The 24267-nt window shown below is 40.4% G+C and overlaps 2 protein-coding genes across 3 annotated transcripts; one reads left to right on the top strand and one right to left on the bottom strand.

The window, feature by feature from the left end:
* The first annotated feature begins 1091 nt into the window (after positions 1-1091).
* On the top strand, positions 1092-3612 carry LOC111877501 (zinc finger CCCH domain-containing protein ZFN-like). 2 transcript variants are annotated; one of them, XM_023874055.3, is made up of 7 exons: positions 1092-1406; positions 1570-1745; positions 1822-1884; positions 2044-2163; positions 2253-2525; positions 2626-2883; positions 3143-3612. In XM_023874055.3, exons 1-7 carry the CDS (start codon positions 1322-1324, stop codon positions 3404-3406), a joined length of 1239 nt encoding a protein of 412 aa, XP_023729823.1. In that variant the 5' UTR covers positions 1092-1321; the 3' UTR covers positions 3407-3612. The 2 variants fall into 2 exon arrangements, with proteins under 2 accessions (XP_023729823.1, XP_023729881.1); XM_023874113.3 differs by having other exon boundaries at positions 1093-1406; positions 1588-1745.
* Positions 3613-4008: 396 nt separating this feature from the next.
* Positions 4009-5890, bottom strand: LOC111877648 (uncharacterized). Its single transcript, XM_023874195.2, has 2 exons — positions 5556-5890; positions 4009-4239 (listed from the first exon to the last, which is right to left on the bottom strand). The coding sequence occupies exons 1-2, from the start codon at positions 5706-5708 to the stop codon at positions 4171-4173; spliced, it is 222 nt and encodes a 73-aa protein (XP_023729963.1). The 5' UTR covers positions 5709-5890; the 3' UTR covers positions 4009-4170.
* Positions 5891-24267: the final 18377 nt, after the last annotated feature.

Raw genomic sequence — 24267 nt, 5'->3', positions numbered from 1 at the left:
AATCAAATGTTTTGGAATTCTTAATTCTTTGTCTTTCTTTAAGGCAAGATTGATGTTGACGCGAAACATACTATATGGTTGTCTTCACCATTTTCTTCATAGTAATGCACGATGACTTTAATAAGTAAAACAAATAAATATTAATTAGGGAAGTAAAAATCGATTTAATTTTTACATCATTATGAATGAAAGTTAGAGTGCTAATCTCTATTCATAGAAGGATTGTATTATTATTATTATTATTATTATTATTATTATTATTATTATACCTTAAAATAGCATTATAAAACGTGAAATTTACATTACATAACATGCATTTAATTCACATTATTTGGATAAAATATACTTTAGTGAGGGATGTTTATTGGATGGACACGGAACTAAAACAAAAAAAAAGATAAATAAAAATAAAAAAAGTTAAAAAGAAAATACAAATTATAATAAAATATAACAAAAAAATAAGCTAATCTATATTTATTCATTCTCAAATAGAATCACGGACCACATATAAGCTTGAGGTTTTCTAATTTGAAAAATATAAATATAAAATGTTAAATGTCTTTGTATCAAGTTTGAAATTAAATTAGCTAGGCTTCAACTATATTTTTATATAATCTATAAATTGAAACACAGACTCATCCTTTAATATTTGATTTATACAAACACGTAAATGTCTTCATCATTTTATTGAAACTATCTTATAGCAAACATATTTAAAAAAAAAATCCATTCAGTTTTAGTTATGGCACAAAAAACAGAAGATCCTTATTTAAACAAAAATTAAAAACCAAAAACTGATCTTTTAAAAACTTAAAAATAAAAAAAATCCAAATCAAAACAAACCAAACCAAATATATAGTTGGTTACGAACTTATGTCTGCTCGGTTTTTTTAAGATCGTAGTTATAAACCGATTTTTGCAGTTGGTTTTGTAAAACTAAAAAAACCCCAAACTCCATAAAACGTGGGTTTTCCTTTCGTTAATGCTGAAAGCGACACGTAACTCGCGTGAGCGTTTGTTGGTGCGCGCGTGTGAAAAAAGCAAAATACATTTTTGATTTTCACACAATAATCTTTTTGGTTTTTGGTTGGTTGTTACTTACTTCTGGTTTGTGGAGAGAAGAGAACCAGCGACCAAATTCTCCTCTCTTTATCTCTCTCTTTCTCTCTCTCACACACACAAACACACACATTTGATCGGAGACGACGAGCGACTGAAATCTGAAACAATCGAAAACCAAAGGTGAATTGTACATATGAAATTACCGGAGAAGCAGTTCCGTTGCTGATGGATGAGATGACGTCGTTTCAGTGGTGGTGGTATGGAGTTCGATAGTGGAATTCCGATGTCACGACCGCCTGTCACCGCCGAAGTATCGTCGTCTTTGTCTCCGCCGTTAAACGAAGGTCCTTTTTTCCTTTCTCTGTTTGTTTTTGTAGATTAACGATGTAGAATTGATGGTTTACGGAGTTTGATTTTGACTTTATTGCTCAAATTGGCGTAATCGGAGTCATCAGTACTCAATGTGATGTTAATTTTGTACATGGATGGTTTTTATGGTTTGTTTAGTTTATGATGGTATTTCAGATGCATTGTGGCAATTGAACTTGAGATCAAGGGAATCAATGGAGTCCGGACCTTATCCTGTTCGTGAAGGAGAACCAGATTGTTCGTACTATATCAGAACAGGCCTTTGTAGGTTTGGGGCAACTTGTCGTTTCAATCATCCTCCTAACAGAAAACTGGTAAAACCGTGCTATAAATTCAAGCTTTGTTGATGATTTAATTACTGATACTTGTTCATGTTACCATTTGTTTCAGGCTATTGCAACTGCAAAAATGAGAGGAGAATATCCAGAAAGACCAGGCCAACCTGAATGCCAGGTACAAGCTTTTCTCCATTGATGAGATTAGTCTATGTGATTGTCATACTAATATAAGCATCTGGTTTTTCTTATTATTATGTTAGCAATTTTTGAGACCATTTTCCTAATGATATAATTGATGAACATCTATTCTAATGAAAATCTTGTTTCACTTCAGTACTACTTAAAGACAGGCACCTGCAAATTTGGAGCAACATGCAAGTTTCATCATCCCCGAGAGAAAGCTGGAATAGCAGGGCAAGTTTCACTGAATGTTTTGGGTTATCCCCTTCGCCCGGTTTGCATTTTCTAAACTTATTTCTATAAATAAATCTTTTCTTTTTTAAGAAGTCATGAGTCATTTTGGTTGTTAATGCTCTAATGCAGAATGAGGCTGAATGTGCTTACTATTTAAGAACTGGACAATGCAAATTTGGAAACACTTGTAAATTCCACCACCCTCAACCATCTAACATGATGGTTGCATTTAGTGGTTCACCTGTTTATCCTGCAGTACAATCTCCAACAAGTCCTGGTCAACAATGGTCGTTGACCAGAGCTTCCTTTGTTCCTAGTCCACGCTGGCAACCCCCTTCAAATTATGCACAGATGATTTTACCACAGGGTGTGGTTTCAGTTCCAGGATGGAATGCCTACAGAGTAAGCTGAGGTTTTACATATGTTGATTTACAATTTCACAAAAATTGAAAATTAATTAATATTTCATTCATATCAATTACATGGTAATGGTTGTGTTTAGGGTTCTATGGGTTCTCTTTCATCTATAGACAGTCAACATCAACATCAACATCAAGCAGCAACTGGAGGCAATCAAGGCTATTATGCACTGGAAAGGGAGAATGTATTCCCTGAGAGACCTGGTCAACCTGATTGCCAATTTTACATCAAGACTGGAGACTGTAAGTTTGGTGCGGTTTGCAGATTCCATCACCCAAGGGAAAGGGTGATTCCGATGCCGGACTGTGTACTCAGTCCAATCGGCCTTCCTTTACGTCGGGTTAGTTGATGATAGATATTAAGAGTATTATTGGTAATGATGGAATGGAATCGGTCATTACATTGAAGTATTGAAACTTTTAAAAACTATTATTGTTATTGGGTATTAATATAATTTTAATATTTCATTCCATTAAAAAAAAAAAAAAAAAACCAGGAGAAGGAATCACATAATCCCCGATTCCATTCCCTCTGTTGATAAAGTTAATGTGAAGGATTGGATTGATTGTAATAGAAAGTTGTTTTTGAATATTGAACAGGGAGAGCCTCTGTGCATTTTCTATTCTCGTTATGGGATATGCAAATTTGGTCCAAGTTGCAAGTTTGACCACCCGATGGGAGTGTTCACATACAATTTATCTCCAAATTCATCTGATCGGCAGCACAACATGTTAGCATCAGCATCTGGTGGAAGCGGGGTACTCAATATTACATCACAAGGGAATATGGAGGGTGTCTCCGTTACACTATCAGAGAGAATACAAATGCCTTCAAATGATAATTCCATTGACCATCAAGAATAAGAACAAGGACAAGGACACCTCCTATTCAAAAAGCTGTCTTTGACTTCATTTATATGTTGTTCATGTACAGAATGCATGTTAAAAATCAACCTATTCTTCTGGAATTCAATTCCATCGATAGGCTTTAATTATCTTCACATCCATATAATGCTCTGTTTTTTGACACATTTGGGTGAGATTAAAAACTTTTTTAAGTTTTTGTCTAATTTACATCTCTCCTCTCACTTATCTAATACATACATAAGGCATATTAACATATGGTAGGTCAAGTCAAGATTTGTTCAACACACTTGTTGTGCAAGTAAGCGAGTTGGATGTTGTGTTGCAATATGATTATAAAAATTATTTCTTATATAATATGATTAAGTTGTTTTGAATAAAGTATTTTAATAGTTATAAATATTACAATATAATTTGAATGAATTTCAAACGGTTTGTCCTGTATTGTAGCTAATTTCTTCACTCTTTTCTGTTTGGACATCATTAAGTTACAACTCAAATCCAACTATTTATAAATTTTTTTAGAAAAACAAATATATCTCATTTCTTTCACTTTCTCTCCAAAAAAAACTTGACAACAAATTGTAACAATGCAAAGCAGCTTTGTTGTTTTAACCATTAACTATTCTTTCACTTTTTTTTTTTAAATATAAATGAAAATTCAAAAACATTTAACAAAATCCATGAAAATCACAACACTTATGAAAATGCTTTACATGGCCTTCAAATACTACACGTCAGCAGGCTTTTCTTCCCTTCATTTTCTAAGACAACCACCAATCTGGTCCTCCAGGCTTCTTCACAAGGATCTGATTATATTCTGGTCTTGATGTCTGCAATCCAATCATTCATTCTTAAAGTTTCAAACAAATGTTTGTGCACTTTCCATGATACAAGATAAGAAGGGCATTTATGTCTTTTGCACAGACACAAGTTTTTCTCCAAACTTTTTGGGTGGGACAAAAAGTTGCAAACTTTGTCCACTTTCCAACGCAAGTCAAACATAGTACAACCTGTTATGTTATGTCATGTTACACAGTAAAATGTAGTACAACCTGTTATGACACATGGGGCAAAAAGGACTCCTAAAGTCCAAATAACTACAACATAAATGTTAATGGAGGTCAATTTCCTCATTCTCGTCCAAGCCTAGTGGTTCTAAAGTGCAACTGTGCAAGTACTTTAATGTGAAAAGCCAACCTCAAATAGTGGAGTTTGGTCTCAACTTTATTAAATGAAATCATAGGCTCATGAGTCATCACATGGATTTCTCACATATTTTGTAGAGCTGAAAATTTATACCTATTTATCTAAACATGGGTTAAGTTAGGCTATATATTATCTTCAACAAGTGAGGTGAAATGCATAAAATTAAAAAAAAAATGGCTAAAAATGAAACGGGTAGAACAGGTTGAAACTTGAAAGTCTAGTGTATACAAAAACATCATTTTGGGTTTTGCTTTAAGCCAAACAAGTTCTCTTCATCATGTTGAAAGCATGCAAGGAGAAGATATTTAGAAAGTGCAATCTTAGAATGTCAAAAAGAATGGATGAATAGTAAACTCTTCAAAGGGCTGGAAGCTCAAATCTTTCAACCTTGTTGCATTTATATACCAAATGGAGAAGCACCCAAGGGACTGTTGGACTAAATTCAGGAAGAACTGTCATCTATGAACTTGAAACAGTTCCATAACATGCAATGATGCACATAAAAAAAAAGCATTTTGGCCTTCATTTGCAAGGTTGAAAACTCTCTTCACATGATCACTAAGAGCAGATAGTCCATTACTCCACTACGATTTTGTTTCATCATTCAAACGGTTCATCTAGTGTTTTAGGTTTAGATTTTGATCATGTTTCTTAATATTCCTTCGTATATTTGCCATATTTTGTTGTAATTTCTGTCCACGGAAGATCAAATGAACTTGATTTTGATTATTCCTAATCCTACTACACCTAAACAAAGTCCAATTTGCAGAGCAAACTGTTCACAATAGACCCAATAAAGAGTTTTAACTTTAGGTTTCATTAATATAACTCGATCAGGTAGGTTTCATTGATATTTCATATTATTTCAATAAAACCCTAAAATAACCATCGAGCGTATAAAATTGAGGTGTGAAAGAAGAAATCAACGCAGAGGACTAACCAAATCTTTGAAGATGATGAAAGCGACGACAAAGAAGAGAACGAATAGGATCTCAAACTCCGCAAATCGAATGAACGTAAACACTGAGTCAACAGCCCGAGTTAGTAACGATTCGTCGTCTCTTCTTCTAGCGGGACCTGATCGCTTCGCCATATTTGTTGTTTTACTTCGGATCTTCTGAGTAATCGATTGTTTACCAAATAGGGCCGATCTTCGGAGAATCAAACTCAATTTTCAAGGAAAAGGAAACACAATAATTCACAAAATATCGGACGACGGGTGGAAAAGCTTGACCATGACAATCAAAGCGAAGACGATAAATAAGAGAGACAAAGACAGGGTGATTCTTAAGCATTCATAGTAAATAAATAAAGTTTTTGTCAAAATTAAATACACGTGGGTTAAAATTTTTGTAGGGTATATATTTAGTTCAAGTTCGAGACTCGACGTATAATTATTAAGATTTGTTGGTTAAATATTATAATAATGTATTAGAATGAATAAAAATAATTTTAATACTTGTCACTTTTCTCATAACATTTTCTAATAATTTTATATTAAATTATATTAACATGTCATTTCTCATCATGTATTATATTATGTATTATGTTACATGACATTTTGTAATAATTTTATATTAAATTATATTAACATGTCATGTGGTTTATTTATATTGAGATTCATATAATACTTGAATGTAATAAATGTAATAATAAATAATATCAAATTAACATGTCATTTATCATAATGTATTATGTTACATAAATCTTACAACTAGTTGGGAAACAAAAACAAATGTAAAAGTTAAAAGTCTATAGAGTCAATGTGCCATTATGTCAAAGATTATAATATAAAACCCCAATTCCATCGTATCTTCCTCATTCAAACATTCGAGAGCGAGGACATATAGAGATTAAATTTTGGATTTAAATGATGAAATAGATAGCAAAAGTGAAGATCTAATAGTGTTTTCTAAACTAAATATATAAAGAGAAGCTCATAGCGTACTTATTTCATTCATTTTATAGTCATTTAATTATGTAGCAAGTTGGATATTCTTAAAATCTGAAAATGATGATGACATAGCGATTAGATCAAGTTTATCGTTAAATTCTAAATTTATAACGCTAATATAAAGATGCAAGTTCATGTCCTCGACTAAAAATGAAGTTATGAATATCTAATGATAGATTTGAGACTTGAGTTTCGTGAACTCATCCACGATCTAGTGGAATTTGATTTCCGAGTATTAAATAAGTTTGGAGCTGTGTTTTAGAATTAATTTATGCGTGATTATAAGACCAAATCATGTGTTGAATTATCTAATTTGGTTAAATTTGATGTTATGGGGCTTTGATGAAGTTTATGAGCTATAACAATGGTGGATCATCCTTGATCTATCCAGATTTGATAATAGTTTTTGTATTATCTTACTAGTTGGAAAAAAACTATGTTCTCTAAATTCAAATCATTTGAGAGATTTTAACTTAGTAGTCATAAAGTTTCTAAGTTTTTTTTAGAAGACGAAGATCATTCTTTAAATGATGAATAGTGGTGTTAATGAAATTAATTATATTTTAATCAAATGTTTAAACAAAAGTTGAAAACTCTATTTTGTAATGACCCAAAAATCAAGGGTAAAAATTTCATTTTTAATATAACCCAAACATACATATCATTTATTCCAAACATTGTTAATTAAAATATTTATCAGAGTTCATCCCAAAATCATTCATTGCGGAAAACATGGGCGTGTGCGCTGCGATCAAGCTGAACCATTCCTTTCCAAAACAATGATACCTGAAACCATAAATAAAACTGTAAGCACGAAGCTTAGTGAGTTCCCCAGAGCATACCCCACATAATCCACATAACCGCATAAACCATATCAATCACATAGGCCACATTAATTATATAAGGGAGCCATGGAAACCCTCCAAGATCTTATACACGTAATCACATAAATCAAATCAACTACACAAGCCATGCATATAAACATATAAGGAAGCCATGGAAACCCTCCAAGGTCTTATACACGTAATCACATGAAATTAAGGATGTGTCCATCTTAATTTCAGCCATAAGGGCCCTATTCTAGAAGGTTCCTTAGACTGCTTAAGGCCTAAGCTGTCCATTGGGGTTTTGACTGAAACCCTAGCAGCACAAATATAAATAGACCCCTAGGGCATCAGATTTCGGCCACTTGAAACCCTAGAAGAGTTCATAGCCGAAATTATGATTCCTACCCTCTCTCCAATATCATCCTCTTGCTTGTGTGGTATTTGTAAGCTATTATAGGAGTGACATTTGTGACTCTAAGCTCCAAGACAAGAAGATTCAAGCCATTGTTGAAGAGGTAATCATCTAGATCTGTTTTCATATAATAATTTCGAAATATGTATGCTAGATCTAGGGTTCATAAGTCTTGGATGAATTGCATGTACAATAGAGAAACCTAGATCCACGCTTTAAGGTTTGCATGAGCACATAGGATGTTCTTTTGGCTCAAACCCATCACTTCCATGCAAGTATCACAAAGAAAACTAACATACCAAATACCACACAATCAACTAGCATACCACATATAACTAATTGCCATGGGAACCCCCGCATGGTCTTCACATAAATACATAATGTATTGATAGTACATTCACAATAATCATCTCAACTAAATAAATGGGCCGACCTTGGTGCCTTAGACCCATTGGTATGGTGAAGAGACTCACTTGGCACTATTGAAGTCACACAGATAAAACTCCCATTGTTGGTTGACAGATTCCTGAACTGTCAACATCAAAATGACACCCAATTAATAATTGGGTTCCAATACATAACCATAAATCTACACTTGGGGTAAATGGACCATTATACCCCTAACCTAGCTTGGTTCAAAACCAAGGCCCAAACTCACACTCTGAAGGCCCAAAAGCCTAATAATCAACCAAGGCCCAACTTATGGCCTAATTTTCCAAATTTGGCCCAAACCTCTACATGGGCTTATCTTAAGGCCCAACCATTTATTCTAGTCCAAATACTTGGCATTCTGATTGCCCAATGGCTAATAATCCTCAAGGCCCAATTATGGCCCACTTATGGCCCAATTTTCCAAATTGGGCCCAAACCCATCTAATGGGTCTTATCCTAAAGCCCAATAATTTCCTTAGTCTATAAATATGTTCCCAATTGGCCCACGAAGGCCCACATCAGCTTAGCCCAATTAATGGTCCAATAAGAACCCAAACCCAATTAGGATTTTTCACATCAAATGACGATTAGGGTTAAGTGTTCCTACTTAACCTATTAAGGACTTAGTCCATTAAGTCCATTACTCCACTAAACCAACTTAGTCGTGTTGGGTTTTGAGCACTATAACACTCCTATGGTGCATATGCAACCCTAAATGCTTTGGATCTATATTTTCTCTATTATACATGCATATTTTCAATTTTTCCAAAGCATTGTCCTAACTAGCATACAAATTGCCAATTAAATAAAACATCTAGTTAGATGACATACCTTTTGAAGGACTTGTAGTTCTTGACCCTTGACAGCTTGAGCACCTCAAGTGTGATGCCTCTAATGGTTCACAAACACCAATATGCAAGAGGATGATTTAAGAGAATAATCTATTTATCTCAAAGAGAAGAGGCAACCAATTTTGGTCTATGGAGGGTTCTATTTATAGTGTTGGACATGCTTGGTTTACACTTGGTAAACCCTAATAACCCATGACTTTTCACATTCTCATGCTCCATGGGTTTAACCTCAATGGACTATCCATGGATTAGTTTATCCCATTATCATGGATCATTAGCCTACACTACAAGAATGATTGATTTACATAATCAATCCCCATATATTTAATTAGTCTCTTTTGATCACAAAATTAATAAATTAATTCTTGATCAATACTAATTAAATAATTATGTATTAATATATTATAATTGTAATATATTAATAAACCATAAATAACCTTATTCTCAAAATTCATCCTATCAAATTGCACTGGTGAAGGCAACCCAAAAGGACCATGCTACAATCGGGTCAAGTACATAGCAGTTATAGTTATGGGATTGGACACCAAATCCAACAGTCTCCCACTTGGATAAGTCTAATAACTATTAGTGCATATGCACTTCAGGATCTGACTTAGCAATCATAAGCTTTCAAAAGCCGTTGTCGAACTCTGATCTAGTCAGTGACTTGTCCTTCAGATAAGTGATCATATAATCCTATGTTCTCAAGATATCAGCTGGAAAAATACATGGAACAAAGTCATACTTATTGTCCAGCAGTTTGTTTCCCGATTCTGATTCGTCTGACATAGAACATAACTGAACACATCAATTTAGTTCTAACCGATCCTGACACATATTTAAAACAGAATCATCGAGGGGCCCAAGATATCGCTTTCAATCCTCTTAGAATAAAAGGGAACATATAAACTTCGACATTATATGCTTGTACTAACTACTTATCAAATCATGCACAACGACACGTTATATTACATCAAGTTACTGATGCGTTTTCGTGCCATCAATACATAACCAACTTGTAGTCAACAACTCATATATCTTGGTTTGAAGACTTATATGATATTATCGTCTCACGATCACTCGATATAAATTCCATGAAGTGATTCAAGTGAGCGCGGGTTGATCCAATACTCAAATCTTATTTCAGAAGTACTCATGAATGGTGTAGCTGATGGGTTTTATACAAACAATCCTATGTGTGCATGCAACCCCAGATTTGGACCTATGTTTTCTCTATTAGATACACAACTTTTTGAACACAAGAAGAACCCTAGAATACACCTAGGTATTTTGAAATCTATGTAGTAGAAGTGATTACATACCTCTTGTTATTATATTGCAATAACAACAAAAATCTTCAATCTCTTAGCTTGAAAGCAAGTACCACAAGTGTAGTACCTCTAATGGCTCACAAACACCACAAAGCAAATGGAGAGGCAAGAGAGAGAGAGACAGAGAGAGGGGAGAGGCAGGAAATCGGCTCTAAGCCTTCTGGGGATCAAGTGGCCGATTTCCTAAGGCCTAAGGGGTCTTTATATAGGGTAGAGATTAGGGTTTCAATCCTTATCCTTATCTAGTTGCTTGCCCACCAAGCAACCCATAAGATAAGCCTTGAATCCTTATCATGGACGAATTCTAAGGCCTTATCACCTTGAATTCGTCCACCCCTTCCTTGGGGCATCCAATGCCCTAATTTGCAACTATCACATAATTACAATTCAACCCCTCTAGTTTAATTAATTACATTTGATCACAAAATTAATTCTTAATTAATTATTGACCAATATTAATTAAACAAATATGATTTATACTCTAATAGATTATTCTTATAATATATTAATAAATCATAATAACCTCTTTCTCTATTATTTCTCCAGTTAAGTTGTTTTGGTGAAGGCAACCCAAAAGGACCATGCACAACCGGGTCAAGTACTTACCAAATATGGTTACGGGCTTAGAAACTAATCCAACAGTCTCCCACTTGGATAAGTCTAGTAACCAAAAATGCAAGTATAACTCGATTAGAAATCGTAGCTCTCAAAGACGTTGTCGAACTCTGATGTTATTAGTAACCTGTCCTTTAGATAAGGGATCGTACAGTCCTCTGTTTTAGATATCATGCGGACAATCTCATGGAATATAGTCATACTTATTGTCCAACAGTTTGTTTCTCGATCTCGGATTCATTTGACATAGAACTTAATTGAACACATTAATTCAATCTTGACCGGGCCCGATACATAAGTCAAATCAAATCATCGAGGGGCCCTGATATCACTTTTACCCTCTTAGGATAAAAGAAACAGATAAACTTTGACTTATATGCATTTACTACTCACTAATCAAATTATACACAACAATGTGTTTTATGACATCAATTTACTGATGCGGTTTCGCATTATCAATGTACGATCAATTAGCAAACAATAAACCATATATTTTGGTTTTAAGACCATATGATATTATCGTCTTGCGATCACTCGTGATAAATTCCATAAAGTGATTCTAGCAAGCGCGAGTTTATTCCAATGCTCAAAACTCATTTATAAGCACTCATGAATGTTGTAACAAACCTTTGTTATGTCTAATACCTTTCATACAATCTACACACCAATTCATGACAGTCTTCATTCATACCTACTTCCAACATATGAATGACTGTGGATCGTTTGAATAATTCGATTATTCTTAATTAACTCAATTATTCAGGAAGTCAAAACATGCAAATCAAAATAATTGTTAAACAATCAACAAAAGACAGTGACTGTACTAATAAATAATACTCCTTTATTTAATCATCAAATGTCAATTACATTTATCTATTACACGTTTCTAAACTATCTAATCCAAACTAACATCGTCCTTCAGCCCAATGCTCCTGGCGTGCTGCAAGTGCTTAACCCTACTCAGTCCCTTCGTAAGCGGATCTGCTGGGTTATCCTCCGACGATATCCGCTTAACTAAGATGAGTCCTTCTTTTACCCAATGTCTAATAAAGTGATATTTTTTGTCGATATGTCGAGATCTACCATGATCCCTCGGTTCCTTGGTCAATGCAACCGCTCCTTCATCATCACATAAAATTTCCATAGTCTCCTTTATGGCAGGTACAACTCCAAGGTCTCCAATGAAGTTCTTCAACCATATCACCTCCTTTGACGCTTCGCTCGCTGCAATGTACTCTGATTCGCACGTTGAATTAGCTATGGTTTCTTGCTTGGAACTTTTCCAAGTCACTGCTCCTCCATTAAGGGTAAAGACCCAGCCTGACTATGAACGGTAGTTGTCCCTGTCGGTCTGGAAGCTGGCGTCACTATACCCTCGCACATTTAAGTCATCACTCCCTCCCAAGACTAGAAACCATTCCTTGGTCCTCCGAAGGCACTTAAGGATATTCTTGACTGCGGTCCAATGTGCTCTGCCAGGGTTCCCTTGATATCTACTGACCATGCTCAAAGCAAAGGCCACATCAGGGCGAGTACAAGTCATAACATACATGATTGAGCCAATTGCGGAAGTGTAAGGTACTTCGCTTATCTCTGCTATCTCGGCTTCGGTACTCGGACTTCGAGTCTTACTCAACTCGGCATTACTTTGTATCAGTAATTCTCCCTTCTTTGAGTTTTCCATACTAAAACGTTTTAGCACCTTGTTCAAGTAAGTATTTTGACTAAGTCCTATTAGTCTCTTACTTCGCTCTCTCACTATCCTTATTCCCAAAATATAGGAAGCCTCTCCGAGGTCCTTCATAGCGAAGCACTTCCCGAGCCAGGACTTAACCTCTTGCAAAGTCGTGATGTCGTTTCCTATGAGTAGTATGTCATCGACATACAAAACAAGGAAGCTAATTATACTCCCACTGGCTTTGACATACACACATGATTCATCTTCGCTTTGTACAAATCCAAACTCTTTGACTTTCTTATCGAAGCAAAGATTCCATCTGTGAGATGCTTGCTTAAGTCCATAAATGGACTTCTCAAGCTTGCACACTCTATTGGGATGCTTCGTATCGACAAAACCCTCTGGCTGAACCATGTAAACATCCTCAACCAACTTCCCATTAAGGAAAGAGGTTTTGACATCCATTTTCCATATTTCATAATCATGAAATGCAACAATGGCTAGCATCACCCTAATAGACTTTATTTTAGCAACTGGTGAGAAGGTCTCATCATAGTTAACTCCGGGAGTTTGAGTAAAGCCCTTCGCAACCAATCGCGCCTTATACGTGTGCACATTCCCATCCATGTCGGTCTTTTTCTTGAAGATCCACTTGCACCCAACCGTCTTACGTACGGGCACATGGTCAACCAAATTCCAAACTTGGTTGTCATACATGGATTGAATCTTACTGTCCATCACCTGTTTCCATTTTGTAGACTCTGGGCCTGCCATGGCTTCCTTATAGCTGTTAGGTTCATCTAATTTACTAGTGTACTATCACTAACATACATGTCCCCTTTGGTAGTAATATGAAAACCATACAACTGGGTTAAACTCTGTAACATCCCGGAATAGCAAAGAGTATAGTTGAAGGGCTAAAAGAGTAAAATTAGAAGGGGAACTCGGCGAGTCCATGGGTGGACTCGGCGAGTAGAGTCGCGACTTGGTCGCGTATTAAGTGGCCGACTCGACGAGTCAGTAAGGTGGACTCGACGAGTAGGCGCTGAGTGGAGAAAACCCTGATTCTTGGGGTTGAGCCCTATATAAAGAACATAACATCCATTCCCCCAGCCTCTTTACTCATCCTCAAGTCCAGAAACCCTAACCTTCGTATGTGAGTGGATCAAGTTGCATTTGGGAGCTTGGAGAAGCAATTGTTGAGGAAATCTTGAAGGGTAGGAGGCTTGGAGCAAGGGGCTTTGCTTGGATTCGAGTTCCATTGCAGTTGGGGCGTTCTTTTGAGGTAATATCTCGTCCTTGGGCTGTTATTCTTATGGATTCATCATTATGGGGTTTGTGGGGAGCTTATCTTTTGGTGTTTTGGAGTTTAGAGGTTAGATCTGAGGTTGCTACCTCAGGTCTGGAATGGAGAAGGGTTGGAATGCCTAAAAGTCCCTGTGTTTGAGTGTGTAGTGAAGCTATCATGTCCCAAACCCTAGCCCTAAAGTGTTAAAGGCCTAGATCTCTTTGGATTCACGTAAAGTTTGCCACTTTACGTGATGGATGGGTTGTAGGAGGCTAGATCTATGTTTTGGATCAATTGCATGGCCTGGAATGCTTCTGTATGGATTCAGACCGGTGGTACTCGGCGAGTCACATGGGTGAACTCAACGAGTTGCTTGAAGATGAGCTGGAACTCGATGAGTTGGAAGAACAACTCGGCAAGTTGGATGAAGATGGCCTGGAACTCGGCGAGTTGTATGAACAACTCGGCGAGTAGGTTGAAGATAGCCTTAGACTCGGCGAGTCTGTTCTTGGACGCGGCGAGTCTTGTCGAAGAGTCCCAATATTTTCTGGTTGAGTCGAGAATCGGCGAGTCAAGGGATGAATCGGTGAGTTGTGGGCGAGTGGACTCAGAGTTGTTGGACTCGACGAGTCTCGGGGTGACTCGACGAGTTAGGTCGCGGATTGAGGGAAGTTCTGAGTATGGGGACTCAGCGAGTCATCGGGTTGACTCGGCGAGTAGAGTCAGTCAGGGGTTGACTTTGACCTTGTCTTTGACCAAAGGTTGACCAGTGGTTTCCAGGGGTATTTTGGTAATTAAGGGTATTTATTGAGTTGAGTGTTTTGGTGTTCAGTGGAGGAGTTCGTGTCGGAGTTTTGAGCAGCGGGATCTTATCCTTTCAGCCGGCAGTTTCGAGGTGAGTTATCCTCACTATATCAACAGGGTCTAAGGCACCAAGGCCGGCCCTTATCGGATTGAGATCCGGGTAGTTGTTGTTATGTTATTGCTTTGATATGTTTGCATCCTGGGAGCTAGGATGGTATATGTTAGAGACCTGATTGAGATCGGTATCTTGAGAGATAGGGAGATGCTATGCTAGTGACCTGATAGGTCGGTATCCTGGTTAGGATGATGATATGTTATGTGATCTGTTTGATCTGCTTGTTGACTGTGAATTGCTATATGATTGTATGTATATGTGCACATGGTTGTTTGGACTGGAGTTGGGTTGAGGCGGGTCCTGCTTTGTGCTGTAGGCTAAGATACCCAGGGCGGACCGGTTGTTTTGAAGGCCCAACGAGCGGTCCGGATAGGCTGTAGGCCCCAAGAGGGCGGACCAGACGTGCCGAGGCTCGAAGAGTGGACCAGGCCGACTGAAGGCCCGGTGCGGGCGGACCAGTCATACTGTAGACTCAGAGAGTGGACCAGGTGGATTGAAGGCCCGGTGCGGGCGGACCAATCACACTGTAGACTCGAGGTTTATGGCTAGACTCAAAGGGTGGACCAGGTGGACTGTAGGTCGGTGCGGCGGACCAGTCACACAGTAGACCCGAAGTGCATGGCTGTTCTGTGATCAGATATGTTGTGGCATGTTATGCGTGTATGGTATAAGTGGTTGGTATTTTGGGGATATCTCACTAGCTTTCAGGCTTACAGTTGTGGTTTTATGTTTTTCAGGTTCTTCAGGAGACCGTGGCAAGGCGAAGGCGTGATCGTACCGCTCCTCATGATTTTGTAGTAATGTGATTTTGGGAATACGTTAAATGTTTTTTATTGAAAACCTTTTTGTAAAGATTTAATGGAATCGAGTTGTTTTTGAAAAATTTAAAATTGGTTGTATTTTTCGGTCGTTACAAGTTGGTATCAGAGCCTTGGTTTGAGTGAATTGGAGAAACACTCGTGTGACTCCAGTCTCAAATCGAGGAGAGTTTTCAAAAGAGAGTTTAAAATGGTTTTCAAATGAGTAAAGGAGGACGCGGAGGTACGATCAGCCGGAGCCAGTAAGTAACCCCAAAATACCATGCATGTTATTTGTTTTGAGCTTTGATAGAACAACATGCTAGTGTTAGGCTAGGGATCTTCAGGATTTCATGATAATGTTTCCTGATTTGTGATGCTTGTAGCCTAGGGTTTCCTTGTGGGAGATTTTCAGAGTTCCTCTAGTGGTGAGGGTTAAGAGTTATTATGCATGTTTTCACTAGGGTGTTGTGGTAGTACTTCATACAAATATGGGTAGGTGTGGAAGGTAGTATGGGCCCGTACTACTGAAAGCACAGGACCCATACGCGTATCAGGGAAACCATGACCTCTAGGGTTGGGTTGAGAGAGTTGGATCCCAGGATAATGGGAAGAGTCTGAGATTTTGTGTGGTGTTTTTCAGTATGGAGATTCCGAGGCATGATGAGAGTGGATCCGGATCAGGATCGGGAGCAGGAGAGGGAGTTCCGGACGGGTCGGTACCGCCCGAGGTTATCGGTCAAATGAGCACGTGTGAGTTGGATGCGAGGATTCGTGAGATCCTGCGTGATGAGATTGCTGAGTTGTTCCGGGCTGAGTTGCCGGAGCTGTTTGGGTCGATCAAGACCGCCATGGTTGAGTATTTTGATGAGCGCTATGCAGCTCTAACAGAGACGGCTGCCGCGGCGGCTACAGCAGCTGTAGCAGCGGCAGGGGGAGGAGCTGGTCAGGGCTTTCAGTATCGGGACTTCGATAATACGAAGCCTCCCACCTTTGATGGGGTTCAGGACCCGATTGTTGCTATGAGATGGTTATCGGATGTGGAGGGGTGTTTCTTCACGTGTTCATGCCCTGCTGATCAGAGGGTGAGGTGTGCTCTGAACCTGTTGAGGCTCGGGGCGAAGGATTAGTGGAGATTGACCATGGGGTCATATTCGGATGCGCAGAGGGCTGCGGTTTCATGGGATCAGTTTAGGGAGATGTTCAGCACTCGCTATGTTCCGCGAGTTGAGAAGGAGAGATTGGCTCAGGAGTTCCTTGAGCTGAAGCAGGATTCAGAGTCGGTGACTGAGATCACCAGGATGTTCACTGAGAGGGCGATGTTCTGCCCTGAGTTCGCTTTGGAGCAGGCTCAGATGTCTCGATATCTGAGCATGCTTAAGAGGGACATCAGACAGTTTGTGTCTGCGCAGAGGTGCGAGACCTTGTTGGAGTTGCAGGAGGCCGCTAGGCGGCGTGAGTTAGAGATTGAGTTGCAGTTGCGTGAGCTGAGACAGGCTCCGGTGCAGTCGCAGCCAACGCCAAAACGGTCCAAGACCGTTGATGTTAGAGTGGGGGATCTGAGCAGCCACACTTGTGGGAAGTGTGGGAGGGGTCACACCGGATTTTGTAGGTCCGGTGGTGTATGCCGCAAGTGCGGAAAGGAGGGGCACTATGCGAGGGATTGTCGACAGTCAGCGCCGATTCGGGATTTGAGGATTTGTTATCATTGTCATCAGGTGGGACATTTGAGGGTCAACTGTCCACAAGTTGCTGCGGGACCGGTGCAGGCTCCAGCACCGGCCACTTTGAGGATTACAGGTGGAGGTCAGGGTGGAGCAGAGCCCCCAAGGGCTCAGGGTCGTGCTTATCAGCTTGCGGCAGAGGAGGTTAGAGCAGTGCCGGATGCAGCTGCGGGTATGTTTCTTTCTTGATATCTTGTTATCTTGTGATTATTGTGGAGTATTGTTTATGTGCTAGTATCTTTGAGCGGTTCTTGGTGTGATATTTGTTGTTTATGAGAGTTATGGTATGATTATGGGTTAGTGTTGGGAATTTCGTCAGTTATCATTCATGGGGTTGTTGGTGGGAATCTGGCGTTGGTCTAAATGTCGGGCAACATCTGCTTTCTGAGGAGTGGTTAGATGCAGGTTGAATTTCTTTCGAGCGGGTTATCAGTGTTGATGTGGGATCTTGTTAAGGTTGTTTATGCTTGTGGGAATCTGTCCGCATGTAAGTGTTGGTTTTGTGCAGAGTTGTTCTGGGTGGTCGGTGTTGGCGACCGGTGATTGTTAATCAATGCTACAAGTGGGGGAGAATTGGAAAATTCTCCGGGAGATCGATGAGTATTTGAGGGTGCTTAGCTGTTGGGATTCAGCAGTGGTTCTGTCAGTCAAGAGTATAGGCTGGTATGAGTAAGTGGCAGGCATGCAGGGTGGGGTACAGACCTAGGGCATTCGATTGTGGAGGGCCTGGGAGCAGGCCGGGATCGAGCATGTGCGATTGAGACAGAGTTCGGAACCCTTAAAGGGTTAGAACAGTATGCATGGGAGGATTTCCAGGAGAGACAGCTCAGAATGATGAATGCTAGTGGAGCGGTCCGGATAGAATGAAGGCCGGTAGGCGTACCAGTCAGGCCAAAGGCTCGGATAACGGTCCAGCCAAACTGAAGGCACTGAGAGCGGTCCAGATTGGCTGAAGGTTTTGAGAGTGGTCCAGATTGGCTGAAGGCCTGGTGAGGCGGTCCAGTCATGCTGAAGACTCTGCAGGTATTGCTAGTCCGGTTGAGGAGATGGATTGAGTATGTTGCGATGTGTTAGCATCAGGAGGTCTGGCCCCGGGTATTGATCTTGATTAATGGAGATGGTGCATGGACTCGAGAGTCCTTGCGAGCAGATTCAGAGCATGTGTGTTGCATGGATAGCGGTTATGCTATAAAGGGGTGGTGCAGCGTTGGGTGAGCACCGTGGCACTTGTTGTGGTGACAAGGCAGCCAAGTGGATTTCCTTGGTAAGGAATGAGAGAGGAGTGTAACTCCGAGAGGGAGTGCAAGTTCACAAAAGTGAAAACGGCAGACCAGAGTTATGATTAGAGTAATTCGAGTATGGTTATTGAGCAACGTGTTTGCGGCAGTGGAATAGAAGCACATCCGGTTTGGGATGTCTGCTGAGGTCGCAGAGGGAATTCCGCAGGTGTAGAGCCAAGAGGCTCGGAAGGGATGCAGGGAGAGAGTCTTGGGCTCTCAGTGTGATTCTGATCAGGAAATTGGGTATGTAGTAGTGGTTCATCCTGAGGGATGTTTGGAGATATCATTAGTGTATCGGAAGAATGTGTCTTTCTGTCAGCAGAATGATTAGAGTTGGACTCAGATCGAGAATCCGGTGGTGCATGGTTATCTTCTAACTCATATGGGTCGAGTGATGGTTGTGATTTGGAGCAGTGATGCATCTTGGGTAATTCTCGATTGTTGAGTGTGATTATGATAGGGTACAGCCGGTGCCCAGTTTGAGATGGTGATCAGGACACCGCAAGGAAAGAGGAAATGAGTTCGAGTTTCAATGGTTATGCCTTGAGGAACCTGGTCCGATTAGGGCCAGGTGGCGCGTCGTGGGAGTATTTTGGAGTTGAGTTGCCGTAAGCTTCGAGGACGAAGCCTAATTTAAGTGGGGAGAATTGTAACATCCCGGAATAGCAAAGAGTATAGTTGAAGGGCTAAAAGAGAAAAATTGGAAGGGGAACTCGGCGAGTCCATGGGTGGACTCGGCGAGTAGAGTCGCGACTTGGTCGCGTATTAAGTGGCCGACTCGGCGAGTCAGTAAGGTGGACTCGACGAGTAGGCGCTGAGTGGAGAAAACCCTAATTCTCGGGGTTGAGCCCTATATAAAGAACATAACATCCATTCCCCCAGCCTCTTTACTCATCCTCAAGTCCAGAAACCCTAACCTTCGTATGTGAGTGGATCAAGTTGCATTTGGGAGCTTGGAGAAGCAATTACTAAGGAAATATTGAAGGGTAAGAGGCTTGGAGCAAGGGGCTTTGCTTGGATTCGAGTTCCATTGCAGTTGGGGCATTCTTTTGAGGTAATATCTCGTCCTTGGGTTGTTATTCTTATGGATTCATCATTATGGGGTTTGTGGGGAGCTTATCTTTTGGTGTTTTGGAGTTTAGAGGTTAGATCTGAGGTTGCTACCTCAGGTCTGGAATGGAGAAGGGTTGGAATGCCTGAAAGTCCCTGTGTTTGAGTGTGTAGTGAAGCTATCATGTCCCAAACCCTATCCCTAAAGTGTTAAAGGCCTAGATCTCTTTGGATTCATGTAAAGTTTGCCACTTTACGTGATGGATGGGTTGTAAGAGGCTAGATCTATGTTTTGGATCAATTGCATGGCCTGCAATGCTTCTGTATGGATTCAGACTGGTGGTACTCGGCGAGTCACATGGGTGGACTCGACGAGTTGCTTGAAGATGAGCTGGAACTCGATGAGTTGGAAGAACAACTCGGCGAGTTGGATGAAGATGGCCTGGAACTCGGCGAGTTGTATGAACAACTCGGCGAGTAGGTTGAAGATAGCCTTAGACTCGGCGAGTCTGTTCTTGGACTCGGCGAGTCTTGTCGAAGAGTCCCAATATTTTCTGGTTGAGTCGAGAATCGGCGAGTCAAGGGATGAATCGGTGAGTTGTGGGCGAGTGGACTCAGAGTTGTTGGACTCGACGAGTCTCGGGGTGTCTCGGCGAGTTAGGTCGCGGATTGAGGGAAGTTCTGAGTATGGGGACTCGGCGAGTCATCGAGTTGACTCGGCGAGTAGAGTCAGTCAGGGGTTGACTTTGACCTTGTCTTTGACCAAAGGTTGACCAGTGGTTTCCAGGGGTATTTTGGTAATTAAGGGTATTTATTGAGTTGAGTGTTTTGGTGTTCAGTGGAGGAGTTCGTGTCGGAGTTTGGAGCAGTGGGATCTTATCCTTTCAGCCGGCAGTTTCGAGGTGAGTTATCCTCACTATATCAACAGGGTCTAAGGGACCAAGGCCGGCCCTTATCGGATTGAGATCCGGGTAGTTGTTGTTATGTTATTGCTTTGATATGTTTGCATCCTGGGAGCTAGGATGGTATATGTTAGAGACCTGATTGAGATCGGTATCTTGAGAGATAGGGAGATGCTATGCTAGTGACCTGATAGGTCGGTATCCTGGTTAGGATGATGATATGTTATGTGATCTGTTTGATCTGCTTGTTGACTGTGAATTGATATATGATTGTATGTATATGTGCACATGGTTGTTTGGACTGGAGTTGGGTTGAGGCGGGTCCTGCTTTGTGCTGTAGGCCAAGATACCCAGGGCGGACCAGTTGTTTTGAAGGCCCAGCGAGCGGTCCGGATAGGCTGTAGGCCCCAAGAGGGCGGACCAGACGTGCCGAGGCTCGAAGAGTGGACCAGGCCGACTGAAGGCCCGGTGCGGGCGGACCAGTCATACTGTAGACTCAGAGAGTGGACCAGGTGGATTGAAGGCTCGGTGCGGGCGGACCAATCACACTGTAGACTCGAGGTTTATGGCTAGACTCAAAGGGTGGACCAGGTGGACTGTAGGTCGGTGCGGCGGACCAGTCACACAGTAGACCCGAAGTGCATGGCTGTTCTGTGATCAGATATGTTGTGGCATGTTATGTGTGTATGGTATAAGTGGTTGGTATTTTGGGGATATCTTACTAAGCTTTCGGGCTTACAGTTGTGGTTTTATGTTTTTCAGGTTCTTCAGGAGACCGTGGCAAGGCGAAGGCGTGATCGTACCGCTCCTCATGATTTTGTAGTAATGTGATTCTGGGAATACGTTAAATGTTTTGTATTGAAAACCTTTTTGTAAAGATTTAATGGAATCGAGTTGTTTTTGAAAAATTTAAAATTGGTTGTATTTTTCGGTCTTTACAAACTTTAACTCTTTCGGAACGTCTAAGAGGTAAGGACTCATCAATTGGTTCAACCGGAGTTTCCTCCTCGGGTTGAGCGCCAGCGTTAGAGGTTCGTTCATCACTCGACTCTTGAATCTCTTCAAGATAGATTTTCCTCCCACTGTCTCCTTGGCTTATGAGTTCTCGCTCTCGGAAAACCCCTCTCCTCGCAACGAAGACAACGTTGTCACTCGGTCTATAGAAGAGACATCCAAAGGATTTTCGCGAGTAGCCGATGAAAATACATCGCTCACTATGAGGTTCGAGCTTGTCGTTAGTCTCTCATCTTACGAAAGCCTCGCAGCCCCAAACCTTGATATGTGCCAACGAGGGAGCTTTCCCTGTCCACATCTTGTGAGGTGTTTTGGCAACCTTCTTTTTAGGGACTAAGTTAAGGATATGGGCGGCAGTCTCTAAGGCATACCCCCAGAATGAGATAGGTAGTGAAGCACGACTCATCATGGAACGAACCATGTCCAACAGGGTTCGATTACGCCTCTCAGCCACACCAATTAACTGTGGTGTCCTAGGCGGCGTCAATTGCGAAACTATTCCGCATTCCTTGAGATATTCGTGGAATTCAAGACTTAGGTACTCTCCTCCTCAATCGGATCGAAGCATCTTGATTTTCCTGCCCAATTGATTCTCCACTTCTTTGTTTAAACTCTTTGAACTTTTCAAAGGTTTCTGACTTGTGCTTGATTAAGTAAATATACCCATATCTACTATAATCATCGGTGAAAGTCACATAGAAGCGGTTCGCGTCCCTTGTGGTGGATCTAAAGGGCCCACACACATCGGTGTGTATGAGATCAAATAAACCCTCACCCCTCTCACAAGTGCTAGTGAAGGGTGACTTGGTCATCTTTCCAAGTAAACAAGACTCGCACACGTCATCGTCCCTAAGGTTGAATGACTCCAACACTCCATCCTTTTGGAGTTGGGCTATGTGTTTCTTGTTGACATGTCCAAGACAACAATGCCACAAGCATGCTTTATCCATACTATTGGAAGAATCCACACACAATACATCATTTCCTAGGTTATCTACAACCATAACAGTTTCATAAATTTCATTACAAGGCAATGCTTCAAAATATAAAACACCATTTAGATAAGCATAAATCGAACCATTCTCATTATTAAATGAATATCTAAATGCTTGTCTAAACAAACCATGAAATGAAATGATGTTCTTGCCATATCTGGCGAATAGCAACAATTATTTAAATCTAAACCTAATCCATTACTAAGCGCTAGAGAATACACTCCAATCTTGGTGACATGCGACGATCTTTTGTTCCCCATGATTAGATTTATTCTTCCACGCTCCACATCCTTATCTCTTCTTAGTGCCTGCAAATCAGAACATATGTGAAAACCACATCCTGTATCAAGAACCCAAGAAATAGCACGTGATGAATCATTAGATTTAATTGTGTAAATACCTACAAAGGACGGATTGATCTTCCCATCCTTGATGGCTTGCAGATATTTCGGGAAGCTTCTCTTCCAATGCCCTATTTTGTGGAAGTGGTGGCACTCTGCCTCCTTTGGGTTTGAGTTGGGCTTGGCAGAACCAACTTTGGTTCAACTAGAGGAGGTACCATCTTGGCGCTTTCCCTTGTGGTGACTCTTTGAAGGAGCCTTCCTCTTCTTGCCCTTCCCTTGCCCAATGGCCAAAACAGGAGCAGCGGGTGGAGTGGGAGTGAATGCAACAGACTTGTCCTTGAGGTTGCTCTCAGCAGTCCTAAGAGCCCTTGGAGTTTGCTTAAGGTTACCTCTTCTTTATTCATGTGGTAGGTCATCCTAAATTGGTTGTAGCACGAGGGCAAGGAGTGAAGAATGATGTCGATTGCCAAATCTTCCCCAAAGTTAACATTTAACTTGCGAAGACGATCAACATACCTCTGCATCTTTTGCAATTGCGAGGTTAGGGATTCTCCACTTCCCATCTTAGCGGTGATCATGTTGGTGATGATCTCATAGCGCTCTTGCCTTGTGCTTTGGTGGTACCTCTCCAGCAAATCTTGTTGCATTTCGTACGGATACATGTCCTCATAGGACTTTTGGAGTTCAAGGTTCATTGTGGCTAGCATGATGCAATGAACTTTCATTGCATCACGCTCATGGGTCTCAAAGACGGCCATTTCTTAGGGAGTAGCGATTTCCGGATTGATCTTTTCAAGCTTCTCGTCGAGGACATATTCTTTGTCCTCGTAGCGAGCAATCATGCGAATGTATCTTATCTATTCGTTGAAATTCAATCCGTCAAATGTCACCTTTTGACATAGGCTCATTAGCGAGAATGAACCAGCAGCAACGTTGTTGGAATTTGTGTTAGACATCTGCAAATAGAAAGGAACAAAGTTTGATTAGAATTGAATCCCCAATTAAACACCCAAAATGAGAAATTAGGGCTAGGATCCAACAACATTATTTACATATTAGAAAAGGGATGCCGTAATCCAACATGCAAATAATTTGGAGGTAAGTGAATGATGATTCACTAATTCTTCACCATGAAAAACATAAAAGGTTTAGGTTTTAAATGTATTGAGAATTCCTAGATTCCTTTTGAGATTCATTGAACTTTTCAATGACATGTTTAAATCTCGATATGCCCCTTTT

This window comes from Lactuca sativa, chromosome 9, assembly GCF_002870075.4.
Source record: "Lactuca sativa cultivar Salinas chromosome 9, Lsat_Salinas_v11, whole genome shotgun sequence".
NCBI classification, from domain to species: domain Eukaryota; kingdom Viridiplantae; phylum Streptophyta; class Magnoliopsida; order Asterales; family Asteraceae; genus Lactuca; species Lactuca sativa.
This window is presented reverse-complemented; position numbering and strand designations above follow the sequence as displayed.

Excerpts from the sequence above, each read along its gene's own strand:
- LOC111877501 (XM_023874055.3), top strand. The coding sequence starts at position 1,322 with ATGGAGTTCGATAGTGGAATTCCGATGTCACGACCGCCTGTCACCGCC. Across the intron at positions 1,407-1,569 it reads GTCTCCGCCGTTAAACGAAG|TTTATGATGGTATTTCAGAT; the intron begins GTCCTTTTTTCC and ends TGGTTTGTTTAG. Across the intron at positions 1,746-1,821 it reads ATCCTCCTAACAGAAAACTG|GCTATTGCAACTGCAAAAAT; the intron begins GTAAAACCGTGC and ends CATTTGTTTCAG.
- LOC111877648 (XM_023874195.2), bottom strand. The coding sequence starts at position 5,708 with ATGGCGAAGCGATCAGGTCCCGCTAGAAGAAGAGACGACGAATCGTTA. Across the intron at positions 4,240-5,555 it reads TCATCATCTTCAAAGATTTG|ACATCAAGACCAGAATATAA; the intron begins GTTAGTCCTCTG and ends ATTGGATTGCAG.